Source organism: Elgaria multicarinata, chromosome 3, assembly GCF_023053635.1.
Source record: "Elgaria multicarinata webbii isolate HBS135686 ecotype San Diego chromosome 3, rElgMul1.1.pri, whole genome shotgun sequence".
NCBI lineage: Eukaryota > Metazoa > Chordata > Lepidosauria > Squamata > Anguidae > Elgaria > Elgaria multicarinata.
The window spans coordinates 60,273,297-60,292,784 of record NC_086173.1 but is presented as its reverse complement, the minus strand read 5'-3'; the positions used below and the strand labels follow the sequence as shown (position 1 = coordinate 60,292,784).

The 19,488-nt window shown below is 41.6% G+C and overlaps 1 protein-coding gene across 2 annotated transcripts in view; it reads right to left on the bottom strand.

The window, feature by feature from the left end:
- STX8 (syntaxin 8) overlaps nucleotides 1–19,488 on the bottom strand; it is a 94,433-nt gene that overhangs the window by 21,210 nt on the left and 53,735 nt on the right. The window contains exons 7-8 of one of the 2 annotated variants that reach the window (XM_063120428.1): nucleotides 9,769–9,870; nucleotides 4,727–4,794 (exon numbers count right to left, since the gene is read on the bottom strand). In XM_063120428.1, the coding sequence (XP_062976498.1) occupies nucleotides 4,772–4,794; nucleotides 9,769–9,870 (125 nt within the window). In that variant the 3' untranslated portion in view covers nucleotides 4,727–4,771. Of the gene's footprint in view, nucleotides 1–4,726; nucleotides 4,795–9,768; nucleotides 9,871–19,488 lie in introns of those variants that run through there. The other variant, XM_063120427.1, reaches the window with a different exon arrangement.

Sequence of the window (19,488 nt, the reverse complement as noted above, 5' to 3'; positions counted from 1 at the left end):
GTCACCAGCAGTATGAATTGCTGTAATTTTGCCCCTTTTAGCAGCTGCTCAGGGTGGGCTGAGAGGTGGCCGTGGTAATGAAGCAAGGATGAATACTAAAGAAGCACTGAGGCATGGCATCCTGTGGAGCAGCAGCGGTTAATTTCTCTTAAAGTACTTTCTTGCTCCAGGAAGCAAATCAATGGGATTTACATGTCAGGAATGGAGTTTTCTACTGTATATTTGCATTCACAACCCCAAACAGAATATGAATTTCTGTGCACCTGACTAGCTTGTAAAAAACTTTCACCATACGTTCTAAAAGTTCTACTACAACCCCTCCTCCTTCCTCTCCGTAATTCTTTGCTTTCTCATCAGAAATGCCCAGCAACATCCACCAGACAAAGACACTGCAAACACAGTGTATGGGGGGAGAGGGGGGAAATTAGAGAAAACAAAACAAAAAGACGTGCAGAAGAATTCCTTTTTCACTGATCTGTGGAATACATTAATATCCTAAACTGTTGGCACAGACTAGAATGCTCAGACGGGTGACAATACAAGCAATGACTCTGAGTCTGGGATCTTCAAACAAACCTCCCCTGCTGTCATGGCCACCGGGAAAGAGACCGAGGGCAATATTAGCTGACCTTCATTTCGTTGTTTCACCAGACCTAACTGCTGGACCTTTGTTTGCCTGTTACTAGGAGTTCCTCTTTCAAAAATGTCAGCATTTCCTAGACAACAGAAGAGCCAGTTTATTAGGTAAATAAACCCATCCTAAAGCAGTCTCTCCTACTTTATAATGAAAATCCATGAAGAGCAGAGACAAGAAGCAAACCTTGCCTCCACATGAAGATAGAAAAAGACAGCACTGAAACATATTTTAAAAGAAATCTGTGAATAGGCAAGTTTTGTATTAGCCCGTCAAGGAATAAGATCAGGGACAATGAAAACTTCAATAGGTAACTATGACAGACCCCTATATTCTAATGTAGCTCAACAGTGCCTCCTAAAGCATCTAGTAAGTTGGCACCATGCTGGGATACCTGAATAGGCTTATCCTCACCGTCTTGCTCTCTACTAGTTATCCAAAAACTTAAGCTCTTTTTAAAATTAGGCTAGCTGGTTCAAGCCAACTGGGTCTTTTCAGATGAAAGTTTAGGGTCATTAGGAAGATGAGTCCAACCACGAAGTATTTTTTTATTTGCTGGCTAAACCACTGATATCAGGAATGAAAGGTATAGCATTATGTGACAAAACAACCAGTTTCTGCTAAAGAGGCAATTTTTACTGAACTACAGTTGGTCAGTCTTCATGAGGCTTCCATATATCATCTAATCGGAGGCCAATCTCCCTCTAAGATTATCCTCTCTGCAATGAACTCTGCATATGCTCTGGAAACAAATATTCTATCTAAGTAGGTAGTATTTAACAAGTCAAATTAGACTGACTTTTTTAATTTGGATTTGTGTGAGAGAGGGGGAGAGGGAGAGAGAGAATGTTGCCTTCTCTTCTCACAACCCCCCGCACCCCAAATAAACTCCTTCCGTCAAAATTTGGACATTTTGGTTGCATTGCTTTACAAGGGAATTCTCACTAAAAAAATGCTTCCCGTGGTTACAAAAATGCCACTTTTGTTCTTAGGATTTTTGCATAGTTTTGTTACATTTTTTGTGTCTGGGTTTTGAGCAAGAAATTCTTGAGTAACTTTCTTTTTTGTTTTGCCTATGGCTGGGCTGAACGGGGCTCGGAAATCCCCAAAGCAGCTCGACAGACTAGGACAGGGGCCCTCAACACAGTGCTCATGGGCACCATGACACTTGAAGGAAACCCCAATGAATGGGTCCCCAATGTGGGGCCCACAAGCTCCCGATTTTTTTTTATCCCCCCTTTTTAATACACATACATAGATTTGTATGAAATGCCTATAACTTTCTAGGAATCATACATGGGCTGCAATAAAAGTGGACCAAATGTCCAAATAAGTACCCATTTGAAGGTGCTATCTATATGTCACCCTTTCAAATATTGAAAGCATTATAAGGTTCTCAATCCACTGCATTATAGGAGATTATTGTTTATCCAGATATTGTTGTAATATCAGTCTTTTAGTTGTCAAAGGGTGCAGCGAATCTATTTACACTGACCATTTGCTAATTTCCATGAAGCAGCTAAATAATTTAAGAGAGTGTGTACATCAGTGATTATTAGACTGTTCCAGTACAAAAAAATTATGTGCAATAACTTCCCCACAGAAAGAAGCAACTATTGGACATTGTCAAAACATATGTTTAAAAGAAGCATGAGCTGTATTGCACCATCAGCAAGTAGCTGAATTAGACAATCCCTTATTAAAGAGAAGTTGCAGCATCCAATTGACATGAAGCAAAAGTTTGTGCTGAATAAGATGCAACTTAAGATCCATAAATGCCAAAGGTAGACGCCAAAGCGGCAAACCCCTGATTAGGCATGCTGTGATGGTGCCCACAGCAGTATCTCAAATTCCCAAATGTTGTCCACAGGTTCAAAAAGGCTGGAGACCCCTGGACTAGGATGGGTCAGGAGATTCATCCTGATAGGTGGAGCCTATCAGAAATTTTTGTTAAAAAGGGATCTACCAGTAGGGAAAGTCAGTTTATAACAGGAACCCCATTTCAATAACCACTGGAGATTCATGTATCTCACTGGTCATTTCTGTGTGGCCTGTGGACCATTTTCAATATATAAAGCAGCATAATGCAGCTGTCATGTTGGGCTTGTCAAATATCATGTACAGTGACCTTGTAAATGTATGTCCCTTATTTCCAAACACCACTGGCCCATGAAATCGATAGGATAGATACCACAGATTCACTGGGTCACTAGAATTTGAAATTCTGAGTTGGCAATAGCTGGCAATTGTCTTAATGCGGTGGAAGCTGATGGACATTTTTATTTCATTCTTTCTTTTTTATGAGCACTAAAAAGTAGAATATACCATCAACGGAACACCATCAACAGCAGCAACAAAGCAGTAAAAGCCACCACAACTCCAAATGCTTTCCCCAAATCTGACATCCCATTTCTTAAAAAAAAAATAATGGCTGAAGACTGAGCCCCAAATCATAGCTCCATCAGAGTCTGATGTGGAATAGTTGTCATGAGCAGTGTGAGCTCCTCCCCTCAGGCAACTTCTAAAGCAGTGGGAGGTAACCTCTTTTGGTCTGAGGGCCAGATTACACCCTGGACCAACCCTGGAGGGCCGGATGACGTCAAGAGGATGGGGCCCACCCTGAAACCCCTCCCCCTCCCATGACATCATCTGCTTCACCCTGGCCACCTTTTTGTTCAGAGAGACAAAGAGCTCCATGCCTCTCTCCGCACACAAAGCAATTCATCCAACCCTTGCTGGAGCCAGCTCCTACAAGTGCCAGCCAAATCAACAGCATCCTATCTGCACCTCATGAGTAAGAAACTCAGCTGGGACATCTGCTGTGATCTCCAATCTCAACTCGGGGGTGGGTGGGGAATAGATTATTCTGCCCATGCCAGGAGGTGGGCCCCAGGGAGGCTGCTCAACTCTCCAAAGGCCAGATTGGGGAACCATGTGGGCCAAATTAGGCCTGCGGGCCAGATGTTACTCTCCCCTGCTCTACAGTGTGAAACACAACACAAATAAGAGACTGCACAGACATCCGCAGCTTTCTCACAGTTCAGAAATTACACAAACCTGGTCTGATTGCTATCGGGCCTAGTTCACATGAGATGCTATCTGCATGGGGTGGGGAGGCTTCTGCTGCTCCTCCACCATGCTATTTCACTGCCATCTCCAGCTAAACATTTTTAACTGAGGCTGAGCCAACCGGACTTCCCAGCTTCATTTCTGACATGAAAGCAAAGAACTGCACAAGAGGGAGGGGTAAAGGAGGAGTTTTAGCATTTGTAAACATAAGGTGAAGCAAAAGCAATCCAAATATTGTAAGAAGTTAGAAGAAATCATTAAAAGTATTTCAGGGCAAATGTAGAAGTGACAGGAAAGTAAACGTCAATGCTTTCCAGGCGGAAAAGCTTTAAATAAAAATGTGCACGAATGAACAGCACATCAACTATATAGCTCCATTCTGAAGAGGACGAGAAGTATGGATGATTGCATCCAGCATGCTGATGCTGAGAAGGGTTCTTGTTTATGTAAGAGCCACTATTCATTGGCGGCAAAATATCATCCAGCAAAAGATAACAGAGAGGGAGCAGGGCAAGGAAAGAGTGATGGGAGGTATCTGAGAAGCACTCTCTCACACCTTCCTTGGGGCCGGAGTGCTTCCTATTCACAAGGAGTATCAATGAGGCTAGCTTTGGGAACAACAGTGTAACTTGGTGCTGGCTATTAGCCAGCTTCATGCATCTTTACACGTTTTCCTGTTTTCTGCCTGCTTGACTGGTGTAAGCCTGAAATTATCATCATCTCAGCACGCAGACTAGTCTATTGGATCAGCTGCATAAGCGATTTCATCCTTATATAGCCAAGAAATCCTAAAGCAGCCTTCCTCAATCTGGTGCCCTCTGTAACTTTTAGACTACAACTCCCAGCATTCCTGACCATTGGCCAGGCTGGCCCGGGCTGATGGGAATTGAAATCCAAACATCTGGAGGTTGGGGAACAGCCTCACCTTTTTGAATGCCATGCTATGGAGTCTCCACTGTGGGAGCTCGTGTGCGTGCATCTTAAGACTGCCCTTATGGTGGGAAGGTTCTACTGGATATGTTTCCAACATCTTTCAAATCTGCATACTGTATTTGTGCTGCCCAACCTCTATTTTTGAAATGCCCATCTTTCTGGCAAAGGAAATGAAGAGGACTTTATTTTCTTCAGAAGAACGCATGCCTAATCAAGCAGAGAGGAGCCAGGCACACACATAATTTCCACTCCACTCCCACAAACTCAAGCAAAGTAAGTTACGATTTCAACAAAACTTCAGCACAAAGTTCAATGGTTGTTTGCATTTTGTTTAAAGCAAAGTTTGAAAAAAGAAATCACCTAAAACCACAATACTCCTTCCCCCACTTCCACCTCCCATGACCTACAGTCCGTAGAAAATAATGGGCAGGCATCAAATTCTGATTATTGCATTTCGACACCGCTTCCAGAAATATCAAGCAGTGATTTAACTCCTTGACATGTATCCTTGGAAACCAAACTATAAGCAGCTGCCCCTGGATATGTCACACAATGCCAGGTTTTCCCTCTTTGTATTCAAATATAACTAATTACTTGGCCTTTGAAATGATAGATGGTTGTGGGGACTCGCTGCAGCCCTCCAATGGGAGAGCCAGACTGCAGGGGCTAGCAACAGCTGCGCCAAATCCCCCACGAGGTGAGAGCAGGCACTGGCGAGGCTCTATTTGAACAGCTGCATATGCAAATGTAATTAAGTAGGTGTCGCTGGCCTTTTCTGCTCACCCAGTTCTCCTAGGCACACTAGGCTCCCCTTGACCCACTTCCTTAAGTACTTTCTCTCTAGATATGCCGCATCTATGGATTTTAAATAAAGAGTAAGTCAAGGATAAGACTAGGGTATCTATAGTCTTAATCAGCAGATCCAAATTCCGCACCAGAACAGCCCAAGTTTGGGTGATTCACTCTAAATTTTAGATTTCTGCTCTTGGAAGCAAGATAAGGAAATATTAAATGAGCCTGGGGAGGGCTTTGGGAGGTTTTTACTGCCAAGACTTTTCATTTCTGAACGCCTTCATCACCATGGACCTCTGCCAAGTGAGAAATAAGTTGTTCTGTGTTTAAAGCTTGGGCACAAAATTTCACAGATACAGGTTTAATGATAACGATGCCACCGTCCGTTTGGATGGCCCTTGCCATGTCAGGTAACTTTCCCTTCATTCTACCAGGAGAGGAGAATGGGACAAGGAGAAAGGCAACTGATGGTGGTGCGGCAGGGGTGAGCTTATTCGTATTTGTGATGCACTTGGATAGCTGCTTGGAAGAAAGAAATGGCATTGCCCTGTGTGTAATTGCTGCGGCTTAGGGTCCTGTAGGCTGTGAATCAGAGCACACCGGACACAATTATCTGAACTATGAAAGTTATTAACCTACCCCAGGGGTTGCAGACCTCAAAAAGCACAAACAGTTTGACAGGAGGAGGGGATGATACAGAAGTCCAGGACCCCGAAGTATATGGCAGCTCAGTAGTTACAGTGCCTCAGTAGTTACAGACCTTAAATCTTTTAGGCATGTTCTCTCTGTATCTCAGGGCCAAACTAGACATGACATTGATTGAATTTATAAATACAATCAATAGGCAAGTTTTGTTGCTGCTGTTATGTAAATACCAGCTGTGCGAAAGCCTAAGCAGCCCAGGGACCCTGGGAGATGGGGAAGGGAAATATAATTCTTGTCCTGCCCTGCCATTTTCCTGACAAAAACTGTCTCTCTGAAGCTGCTATTTGCACTTCAAGGGAAGCTCCCTATGGCACCAAAATGTAACAAAATGCATGCACACTTAGCTTGGCTCTCAGTTCCATTTGTCCTTAAGTAGTCAAAACATTCCCTTTTATTCTACTACAGCTGTGCGCCCTTTTCCAGTCATGGTCCCACAGTTTATGAGTGTCAAGTGGTCCACGATCAACATGCAAACTGCCACAAATCATTTTCAAGAATAACTTATTGGCCTAAGATGTGCCTACACCGCAAGGGGAATGGTAGCAACAGTATGGAAAGTGATCCAGAATATTCAGACAGCTAGACCCAGGGACCATGAAAAGCGGTAGAAAGGGGGGGGGGGGAGAATGGAACAGCTCATCAACTAGGAAAAAGGTTATTTTGGGAAGGCCATCTTTTGGTTCAGAACCAAAGCAATTGTCCGTGCAGTTTCTGGAAGGAACACTGGCATAATCGTCTGGCAAATAAGTCACAGGAAAGATTTACATCATGTCACACTAGGCTTAGCTCTCCACTGTACTAAAAATAAAATGGAGATTTGCTCATCAAAACACATATAGTCTACTTTAGATGAACAAACCCAAAGATGTGCAGTCCTGCATTTATCAAGCCAATTAAATTTCTAGGGAAAATAGCCAGAGAATACAGGACATGCACCAGCATAATGAATAAGACAAAAGCCCATGCATACCATTACTTCATAGAAAAATTCTTTTAGAATGAAATCTGCATTAAATAAATATGCTGCAAACCTTTTACAAAAGCAGGCAACTTTTGGAGAGTACCTTAATAATTAACTTTCCTGTGGCAGGTAATTACAGTGAAGTACATATTGATTAAACAGACAAAAATTAAAGACATGGTTTTGTTCTTCCCCAAAGACCAAGTCAAAACTAATGGTGAAGCGAAACCTCACCCCTTTCCCCAATGGTGATTTCCAAAGGCTACTGAGCTGCAATGCCACCTTGTGGAATAGGAGAAAAAAATATTTTGACTATGTACTATCTATTCCAAGCATATGCATTACTAATATAATGGAAGAACTGGGGCTGCGGTGAGAGCAAGTAAGTTGGACAATGTTGCCTTGAATCACGTTTATAAATTTTGAATGGAGAATACCTTTGTTATCAGACTCTAGCATTTCTTATCTGTATGCCGCCCTGAGATCCTAGTGATATAGGGTGGGATATAAATGTTTTAAATAAATAAATAAATAAATAGGTAGATCCATCAGTCCTAAAAGGAGCTGCCCTCTGCTTTTTGATGGGGAAAAATATCACCAACCTACACTATCCTTCAGTCCATGACTATACTGGCACAAATCCCTGCTGTCATTATTTAGAGCTCAACTACACAGATATTTCATAAATATTTAGCATTAAATTACTACTACAGCCAGGCCTAAACTGTTAATGCTAATTATGCTTACTCCAACAATAAAATGGCGATGGTGGTTATCTATAGCAACATTTAAGGCCTGGTCTGGGAATTGGATGTTTTCCATCATCACTCTTGCCTCCCCTGCAGAGCCTTTAAAAAAAATCTTCTTTACATTGACCTGTTTTGCACAAGCAACCAGCCCACAATATTATTTAAACCATGGTGGTCTGTGTTGTGTGCAGAAGGCTATATTGAATATTCAACACCTGGGCGCAGCCTGTCGTGTCGTGCGAACCCAGGAATCATGGGTTATGTGAGGGTTAAGAACTCATGGTCTGTTGCTGGGTTAACGTTAGGTGATTTTTCACTTAATGTCAAGCATCTCACAAGTTTGTTGTCAGGCAACAAAGTGAGGTTGCAAACAAAATATTTTTCTCTCTAAACATAGGTTAAAATAGTTTAATTTAATTTAATCTTTAAAAACTATGCTTGAAATTTGTTTCTGAAGCAAAAACAAGGATTCAAGATTATGTAGTAAATTTACTGCACTGGTTAGAGTGTTGGACTGAAGAGATCTGGGTTCTAGTCCACACTTGGCCATGAGGCTTACTGGGTAACCTTGGACCAGACACTGACTCTCTACCCAATCTCTTTCACACAATTGATGTGAGAACAAAATGGAGAGGAAGAGGACTATATAAGCTGCCTTGGGTTCTTCATAGGAGGGGGGAAGGAGGATATAAATGTAATATGTAAATCAATCCTATGATCCTTGCAAGGGCGTCTGAGGGCCATAGGATAGTTTGGCTCACCCGCTCAAAGGGCAGAGAGAGAGGTCAGCCCTTGGACAGGAAGATCCAACCTCAGATGCCCCTCCCAGCCCTCACAGAAACCTTAGATGTCCCCTCCACAGCCGTTGCCTCTCCAAATGTCTTAGCTCTGATGTCAGAAGAGACAAACAGAAGGTGAGTTGCAGGGGGCAGGGATGTCATGGGCAGATCAGGGGTTTCCACATACACACTCCCCCAAAGTTAGGGATATATATTTTTAGGGAAATTGCTAAGGAAGGGCAGTAGCTCAGTGGCAGAGCACATGCTTTATATGCAGACGGTCCCAGGTTCAATCCCCAGTCATACTGGTCTAGATGGACCAATGGTCTGACTCATTATAAGGCAGCTTCCTAGGTTCCTATGCTGCCTATGTATACACCTGTCCTGGCCCTGGAATATACATGCAACCAATGGGAGAGAATTAGTTAAAGGGGAAAAATAATTGACAAGGGAGGAACAAAAAGAAATGTCTGTTCTGCCCTGGCAACATAAGTCTGGCAGGTCTTTGGATAAGGCAGATCCTCTGTATTTGGAGGCCACCCACCTACCCCCGGGTAGGATTGCTCTGCCCTTCGGGAACATAAAACAGTTGTCAAGGAGCATTCAGTAGGATGACACTAGCAAGATCACGTATCATGCTGATTTGCAGTTAACCAGTCTATTATTTAGAAATGAAATGGTGTCCTATACATATAACCTAAAGAAAGAAAACAAAAGACCTTTGAAGTATGTGCTTACAAGGCTTAACTAGCAGCATATGGTTTGGAAGGTTTATCACTACAGAAAGCATAACAGTAGAAACACAAATTGCAAGATACGCGGCCTCCACATTGTAGAAGAGCTGCGTGGGGGAAAAGAATCACCAAATGAAATAACTGCGATAAAGAACAGCCCCTTTCTGTATGAGAGTACTGTTTATTCCTTTTCTTCCATCATGTCTACCTTCTTTCTCTCCTCACCTCTCTCTCTCAAAAGTAGTAGTTGTTTTCACATATTCTAACCGCTAAACAATTAACTATTACTAGGAGACAGCAGAACATTAAATTAAAAATGTATTTGACTGCTTCAAGCAAAGTATTAGAAATTACCAAATAGTAGTCATTCTAAAGCAAAAAGAGTAGAACTTTAAGTCAACCCGTCTCTTACCACAAGAAGTTGACTTTTTGTCCACCGTCATCACACGCCTGGTTTGGCTTCGCAGCTTGTCATCAGTATTTTCTACCAAATTGGCAAGATCATCGATGATTTCTAAAGAAAAGGAACATGATACAGTATTAATTTCTAGCCTTCCCATCATCACTTCCAAGCAATATTTCCAAGACCAACTCAAGGTGCTGATTTTGACCTGTAAAGCCTAACACGTCTCAGGGCAGAAATACGTGGTACAGTGCCTCTCCTGGCATGAACCTACCCATCCACTATGATTAACTTCTGAAGCCCTCCTCCAGTTGTCTCCTCCAAAGGTGGTTTGGAGGATGACAACAAAGGAGAGGGCATTCTCGGTGGTCCCCCCCCCCAATTGTGGAATGCTCTCCCCACTAAGGTCCTCCTGGTGTCAACATTGTTGTCCTTTCGGCACCAGATTCATATTTTCCCCTTACTTCCAGGCAACTGACAGCATATAAGATTTTTTATTGTTGCGTTTAAAATTGTTTTGTATGTATACATTTTTTACATTACGTTTTAAATTGTTGGAAATCACCCAAAGAGCTATGGCTATAGGTCAGTATAAAATGAAATAAACAATAATGAATATTAATTTTTAGTGTACCCAAGTACTCTGCAATTTTAATCTCGCCTTCTCACATCAACCCTCTGAAGTAGGTTAGATAGATGGAAGGGTAATTCTAGATGGGATAGAAGCCATGTGGAAATCACCAAAAAGCACTATGTAGATACAGCTTATGTAGGTTCTAATTCTTGTTCTAATTCCACATATTCTGGGCGGAATCCAAATAGTTTCTCTCCACTGAAAGAAAGATTCCGTCAATGAACAGGGAAGGAGGCAATCTTCAGCAATTCCCTCTCCCTGCGCCCCCCACAAGCTGCACTAGACAACTGGGAAACCCACTAGAGAAGGTTGAGAAGGCTCCAGGGAAGAGGCGGAATTGGTGAAAATTGCTCCTTCTCCACCATCTTTCTCTTGCTTCATGACTTCTACTTGGAGAGCAATAACCTCGTAGGAAATTCACAAACTCTGACATAAAGCATTCTAAGGCCAGGACAAGGTATTCATGGGCAGCTGGCCAGCTGCTAAAGGAAAGCTCTTATTCATGGCAAGGGGCCACTGAGGTTTCAGGTAGATCAAGTCTGGAAGTCCCTAATCTTTATGAGCATATGTAGTCTGTGTGAGGCACCAATCAGGAGACGAGAACATTACAAAATGTTAATAAAGAAAATAAACAGTCTTCCCTTCCATCAGTCTTCTTTAGAAATGAATTCATCAGGAAAGAATTTGGAGGGGGGAGAGAGATGGGCACAGAGGGAAAGAGAACTCTGAAACTCAGGGCAGATGGGCAATGAGCAAGAAAGAGAACAGAAAACTGTTCAGCTTTAGGAAAACAACATTTTCATTCTGCAGGAAGTAAAGTGCTCCGTCTCTCCTCCTCCACAGGAGGAGGGAAAGGATTTATTTGGTTTACTTTTTTTGTTACACCCTATCCTGAATCAGAGTTTCTGCCTGTGCATTACCCAGGTGTGCCCTCTCCCCAGAGGCTAGAGGGTTGTTATACTTCTGAACCACACACAGCGTCCCACGAGCAGTGGAATTCCTACAGCACTCAGAAGAAAAGCAGGCTGTTTGCCATACAACTTCCCCTCCCTCTTTGTACTAATTGATTTTCTGATTTATTTAAACGATGTTAAAGCCCTATTTTTATTTGGCAAGTGTCTTGAGGAACTGGCCTCACTGCTCCTTCCCTGTGGGCAAGCCAAGTACAAACTGCAGTTATAAAACATAATGTAGTGAAAGAAAAGATTCACAGCAGGCCCAGCTCCAGGTTTGAGCAGGCCCTGAGCTAAATGCCTTTCATGGCCACTCTCCTATGTTGATGCCCTGGCTGTGGACATACCTGGCAGTAATGGTAGCTAACTAGGGTGGAAAAGTCCTCTTTCATCATGGGCAGACTGGTATTTCAAGGGCTGCCCATGACAGTGTGCACTTTGCATATCTCCAGTACCAGACATACAAGATGAGATGAGGAAGGTGGCAGGTAATTTCTCTCTCCCTCTCTCTCAAAGACCTCTGGGAAACAATAGATGAATGGGGTAACTCATTAAAGAAAAATGACTTTGGCTCCAGATGGGAAAATTAATTGGAGATGAATTATCTGAAGAACTGAATTGGGCGATCTGGGGAGGGGTTAAATTTGAAAATTGACAAATTTATTTGGGATGATTTGAATGGGAAATAATCTAGATTGCTTTCTCTGAAATTTAAATTCTAGTATTTCTAAATTAGCTTATATACATATAAATTAGCACATGTGAATTCTATGCAAATTTGTGCTATCTTTTGTCCTCTTTTTCAGTGGTGTGCATCCTCTTTTTCTGAGGATACATAAATGGTAACAAAAGAACATAAGAAGAGACATGCTGGATCAGACTAAGATCCATCTAGTCCAGCCTTCTGTTCACACAGTGGCCAACCAGTTGCCCACGGGAAAGCCACAAGCTGAGTGCAATAGCACTCTCCCACTCTTGTTCCCTAGCAACTGGTATATATAGGCTTACTGCCTCTGGTACTGGAGGAAGCACCTAGCCATCAGGACTAGTAGCCACTGATAGCCTTCTCCTCTAGCTTGTAAAGCCATCCAAATTGGTGGCCATCACAACATCTTGTGGTAGTGAATTCCATAGTTTAATCATGCACTGTGTGAAGAAGTACTTCTTTTTATCTGTCCTGAATATCCCACCAATCAGCTTCGTGGGATGACTGCAGGCTCTAGTATTACGAGAGAAGGAGAAAAATGTCTCCCTATCCACTTTCTCCACACAATGCATAATTTTGTACACCTCTATCATGTGTACACTCCCTTTTCGTTATATAATTTGCTGTCATCATGAAACTTGGCCATGCCACTGCTTACTCCTATTTCCAGATAATTTATGTACAAGTTAAAAAGCATGGTCCCAATGCAGATCCCTATGAGACCCCACTGTTTACATCACATTAGGGTGGTTAAAACAAAACGGGATTGCAAGGAGCTCCAAAAGGATCCCTCTAAATTGGGAAATGAGCATCAAAATGACAAATGTGATAGAATGTAAGCAAGTGTAAAGTGATGCACATTGGGGCAAGAAATTCCAACTTCAAGTAAAAACTGATGGGACCTGAGCTAGCATTGACTGACCAAGAAAGAAATATTGGGGTTGTGGTAAACAGCTTGATGAAAATGTGCAGAATATGACTTGCCAGTGAGACATGACTTACCTTTGTGGAAGCCATGTTGATTCATTTTCTAATTTTATTTTTAATAATACTTTCAATCAATTTAATATGAACAGAAGTTAAGCTAACCAGTCAGGAGTTTCAGGGATCCCCCTGGATCCCTTTTTAAAACCTGATGTTACATTGGCCATTCTCCAGTCCTCATATGGAGTGCATCTGGTGAGGAATACAGGACAGGAAGCATGGGGTTAAATAATGGATAGATAGGATAGCAGTGATAGAAAGATAGGATAACAGAAAAGACAGAAAAGACAAATAGAGGTGAAGAATCAAAACAATTACAGTAGGAACGAGTGAGTGAGTGAGAGAGCAAACACACATGGTGTGTATATATACAGATATAGAAAAAGCAGATTTGACTGATGTGGGTGGAGACAGATGAGGTGTGTGAAAGCCATTAAAACCAGCTGTGAACATGTGTATTAGTATTGGGGTTGGTTGCGATAATTTAGTGGTAAGGAAGGGCACTCCACATCTGCCTTTCTTGGCAGTATGGAGTACACAAATGAATTGGTTCCCAGGCCAATTAGTGCCAAAGCCATCTGCTCCTAATGCGCAAGAAGCTGAACATCCCTGTATAAGGTGGCTGTGTGTGGAAGGCTCAACTGTATGGATGGCACTGGTCAGATGGAATCAGGAAGCCTGGATGACTCCTAGTGACTAGCTAGCTTAAGTCTCTAGAGACACACAGTGTAAAACGTCAGCTTCTCCCAATGTAGATCAATATATCTGCAAAATATACACTAGGGAATAACTCATGGAATATGGAATCCTGCTAGGTTTAAGAAAAACACCTCAAAAAGCTGAAAGACGGAATATTTTATAATGCACCAAGAACATTGCAAAAATAAACTTAGTCTGGAAGCAGCCCAATCCCCAAGCCACTGCCACCATCCAAGGAATCACCCTACAGCCAGATGCCAAGAAAATGAACTACACAAAATGCCAGGCTACTCACATCAAAATCATACAACTCCACAATCAACAGAATAAAGCAAACACTTTGCATCGTGTCAGGGATAAAAACATTATAGCAAATGTATGTACTGTAGCTGAGGACTACAGATTACCATATGGAATCTAACTAGTTTGGTGTCATCAGCCACTTCACTGCTGATTCCTAATTCCAGTTCATTTATGAACAAACTGAAAAGCATTGGTCACAATACAGATCCCTGTGGAATCCCACTGGGAGAATTTACCATTTGTTCCTACTCTCTGCTTTCTATTCTTTAACCAGTTACTGATCCATAAGAGGACCTGTCCTCTTATTACATAACTGCTAAGCTTGCTCATGAGTCTTTGGTGATGGACTTTGTCAAATTTTTGTTCATAAGACTGGCTTTCTAAATAGGAATGAACAGCATCTCCTGTGCTGATCGATATTGCTGGTTTGTTGTGTATTTGCCCAGAGAACTTTAAAACTATAAGAAATAAATAGTTACAGAGAGCGAGAAAGAGCTTGCTCACATACATTGAAGATATGAATACATACAAAACAACAAGCCTGACTGTTAAGATACCGGGTAGCTTTTTCTCCTATATCACCACCAGCAGGCTCTGTTCGTAGGCTGGTATACTGTGTCACATTATACATGGCAAATGGGAGTAACTATAAGATTTGGACAAGCCTGGCCAGAGGAAGTGGATGGAGCTACATCAAATTCATTGTAAACATGTAATCCTGCTGACATATGTATAGTTGGAGACAGAAAAACTGTTTAAATGTCTGATCAAACTACTTCTTTGCTATGGAATTTATATGAAATATATAATTTTCAGACATGCAACTTTGGATAATGTATGTGGACGGAGTTACAACCATAGTATATTGCATTTTCAGATCAACAAACCATTGGGCAGTATCCAACAGGGCTGCTCCGCCTACACTGGTTCTGGCATACTCGTTGGACTGACCACATGCGCAGCGGGGCTTTTGCGCTTCTAAAAATAACTCTGAAAATGAGAAGAAATTTTCATTTCCAAATCAGGCCAGGTCAGCAGAGCTCCTTTCTGTGGGCTCTGCTGACTTGCCCCATTCCAGAAATGAGCATTTCCTCTTGTTATGGGTTATTTTTAGAAGCATGAAAGTCCTGTTGCACAAGCTGTTGCCCCCGCGAGCATGAGCATACAGTAAGATAATAGCCCTAGACTATCTCATGCTCTAAATATAGCAATTAAAGTAATTATTTATATTTGCAAAATTTCTGGAGAATGGAAAATAATAGCCCTATATCATCAGTTATAGCAATATTCATCATTTAAAATTAGTACTTGTTAAGGGAAAGGAGGAAAGGGAGAACATTGAGCTCAGAATCCACTAATATTCACTGGAGCTCTTGCTCTCTAACATACATTTTCCTTTCCAGCTGCTTATTTTGTTTTATTCAAACAAAACAGACAAGCATTAATTTTAGTTGTATTTAATTGAATAATTTCCCATGAGAATAGTTCAGGAGAGTTTTAGAGCAGCTTGTTTCCAAAACCTATTACTGACTGGCATATACCACAGTATTTGCGTGCCAACCAAAATAGGATGCTTTAATATTACTGGAACTGCTTTCGTTCCAGATGTGTTGAGAACTCTTGGTGATATAATGCAGGCAATAGCTATATTTACACAAGGTAGTATTTTGAGTATCCTTTTCCAGTTATCTTGGATAAGATAAAAGTTCCCTTAATTGGAAGCATTTGAATAAAAAGCAAGGTCACTTGTTTCTCCCCCTCATTCTTGAAGTTTTCCTTGCTTTGCTTTTGGATAAATTTGCAAGCGATGCAGGTCTACAGTTAGTAAAACAGTGGATTATAAAAACATGAACATTGCTATCTGAACGGTTTTCTTAAGAAACAACTCATGGAGCTTCCTAATTCTTGGGACAGAAGTTCTGCTCATGTAACTCCTCAGAGCAAGAGAACCAAACTTGGGGGGATATTAAAGATGCATTTACATTTAATGTGCACATTATTAAAGGGGGTGCTAATAATTATCACAATTCACACTGGGCAGAAACCCTCCCACTGGTGCCAAAGGAAATTTCCTCCCAAAACAAATAGCAGCTTCCAAGGAAGAATTTTCGACAGGATTTCAGCATCAGAGGAATGGGTTAAATCCCGCCATCCCACCTGCTGCAACCTCAATAATGATTAACCTCCTCCACCAACAGGAGTCTATTTTTAAAAACATACACCTTAAATGCGAAGAACATCACATTGAGTTTGGATCTTAGGTGTACAGCAACAGCAGAATTAGGACTGCAGTGCTGCAGTTTTAATAAGGGCGAAATCTACAGGTTCCTCCACTAAAACAGAACACTACTTGACCCAGGTGGCTTTCCAACACACTGGGGGATCTGCAGATATCAACTTTCTGAGAAGGAGCTGAAACCAGTAGTGAAAGATTGCAAGAGGCGGGCAGCTCTGTTTGAATACAGTATGATTTCATTCTTACCAGAATTCTAGATCCAAATGAAACATGTTAATGTGATCAAAGTAATTGCAAGTTCAAAAATGTGAACCGACCTACTCAATAGAATACTAATTGTTTTCAACTCTATACATTAATTTGTGCTACAAGTGCAACATAACGTATACCTTCACAAGCCTGTATCGGCTTGTGTCCCTTGGTTATTTTCATGCATGACATTTAAAAGGTTTTACAGGAACACAGGAAACTCTTTTCACAGAATCAGGCCATTGGTCCATCTAGCCTAGTATTGTCAACACTGGCTGGCATCAGCTCTCCAGGCTTTCAGGCAGGGATTTTCCCAGTCCTACTTGGAGATGCAGGGATCAAGCCTGGGACATTCTGCATAAAAAGCATGTGCTCTTCCACTGGCCCATGGCCCGTCCCCTTATTGAGAGCAGTTGTTGCTACTAAGTTGCACCAATATGAATTTGTATTCTTCAACTCAATGAATAAGGAAGCAAAATCTTTGTGCTCTTGAACTGCCAGTTAATTTTTTTAAAAAAAGCCATTCTCCCATTTGGGCAGGGGGCTAATTGTGCTTCGTATAAGGTAGGTGGGAGGAACACGCCTAAGAGGAGTGTTGCTTCTATTCAATCCTAAAGGGCAGTACATCATGGGATGGCCAAGGGTGGGAACTGCTTGGTTTCAGGTCCACCTTCAAAGGAGTATTTTAAGAAGTGTGAAGTCAGCTGTCACCTCAGATTGGAGTACATTTTCCCCTGCTATGTTACTGTTGTTACTGCTGGAATTTTTTGTGTTTCATTTCATTTCATGCATTATTTTTCTATACCGCCCAATTGCCAAATTCTCTGGGTGATTTACAGAGACTGAAAACATTAAAAATACAATATTGTACATAATATAAAAACAGTTTACATTCAAACATATAAACAGATAGCAGACACACATATATATCCAAACAATTTTATCAATCAATCAACAAGAAATCCCGTGATTTGATTAAAAACCTTATCATATGCCTGAGAACAGAGGAAGGTCTTAAGCTGTCACTGAAAAGTAACAACGTTGGTGTCAGGTGGGCCTCGCTGAGGAGTTCATTTCATAATCAGGATTATATTAATACAGAGACTTAGAAAGAGACAAAGAATATAATATGCTCAGACTTCAATAGGGAAGCCTCCTTAAATGTCCCTAAGGCAGAGAGTTGAAAGCCATGGCCTGTCTGATTCAAACTAGATGCTTGAAGCATGCTATTTTAAAATGCGCTTGGACTGTGTGTGTGTGTGTGTGTGTATGTGTAAGGGGGGGAGAGAATATGAACATGTGTTGATCTCTTCCCTCTGTGACATTTTCCTGCTGAAAATTGTCTTCCCCAATCTAGTATCTGCCAACGGTTCAGAAACCAGAATAGATCCAAGTTGGTCTTCTAATAATTATTCCTTCTGTGTAATTCCCTCTCCTTTATCCTCTTGATAACCCATAACCCTTCTTCATGCTGTAGCCTGCCTATGAATTTAACCTGCAAGTGTGTCCATATTCTGCAACACCACCAGATTTTGCAAATAGATTTGAATTAGCATTTCTTCTGCATGCCTTATTCAGCCCACATAACTTACATTTCTCACTGCCCTGAGTCTCTAGACCCTACTAAGCAAGCAATGGAGATGTATATTTATACTTTAGTCACTGGGCTATCAAATCTATTTCGAACTCCTATTGTTGCCTGTTGGATAATCCTTCGTGAAGTATGAAAGGAGTGGGGCCCAAAACGAATGTATACATAAACTTTAAATGGGCAACAAGAGATCCAACCCAATAAATCCCCCCTGCAGTTCTGAGATACTGGCTTGTCTGGCAATATATCACCAGCAAAAGGACTATTAGAAAACACTCGCTGGTCAGGAAGACACAGATGTGAACTCCTCTGTTTGACCTGCCTTGGCACTGAGTGATGATAGCTACAAACTGATTGATAACTCACAAAGGCAGGAATCCTGCTGTAATACAAAAACACATGGGAGTACAGCGATAGCATCTCAAACACCTTGCAAGCAGTTTAGATTTCCTAGATCTGAAAACATCATTAGTTGCAGAACAGAGAGCCTTAAGTCACTGATCAGAGTGCTAATACCATTATTTCCCTTCATGGAAAAATTACTGCAACAGTTGGCTGGGCCTGAAAACAAACCATATTGCAGTACTTTCTAAACAGACAAGGACAGGTTCCCCAGATTATGGAAAGACCTGAGTCAAGCAGGCAGAAGACAAATAAGAACAAAATTGAAATTCCCTGAAGAATCTGTCGGGAACTAATTGACTTCTGAAAGAACAACCCTAACTAGCACCGGAGAAAGAACGTATCTTTCTCTAAAAAGATACATTACACCTCATTCGATACCTCACTGAAGGAAGTACCAAAAATATTACTGAACACACAGAAAACTGGAAGCTAAGGCACATACACTCCAAAGCACTGTGACTGCAAGCAGTTCTGAAAGAAGACTCAAACTTCTCCCTTTCAAGATTTGGGATATGAAGTCTGTCTCAATAGTGAGCACTTAGCACAAACTAAGGCAATGGTAGGAGTGAAACTTGAATCAACCCCTGATTTTGGGGGGAGTGGGGGGAGGAGTTTGAAAATGGGTCAAGCTGCACATGTGGACAACTCTCCCCTTCACATGCTTTAACAATCCTCAGATGGGGAGGGAGATATCAAGCAGCTGACAGGAATGTCTCTGCCTGTGGATTGCAAGCTACAATTACTAGTATTATACATCTAAAGGGATTAAAAATGAAACTCTAAAATGACTAGATGCTAGATTAAAACCTCTGGGTCAAGGATCCACTTTGCACAATCGCAGCAGCCTACCATGGCTTATTTAAACCATGGTGGGCTGGCAGCCATTTGGAATATTCAAGCAAACATTTGCTGTGGCTTATCGTCTTGTTCGAAACCATCATGGTTGGGTTGCTGGCATGGTTAACAAAC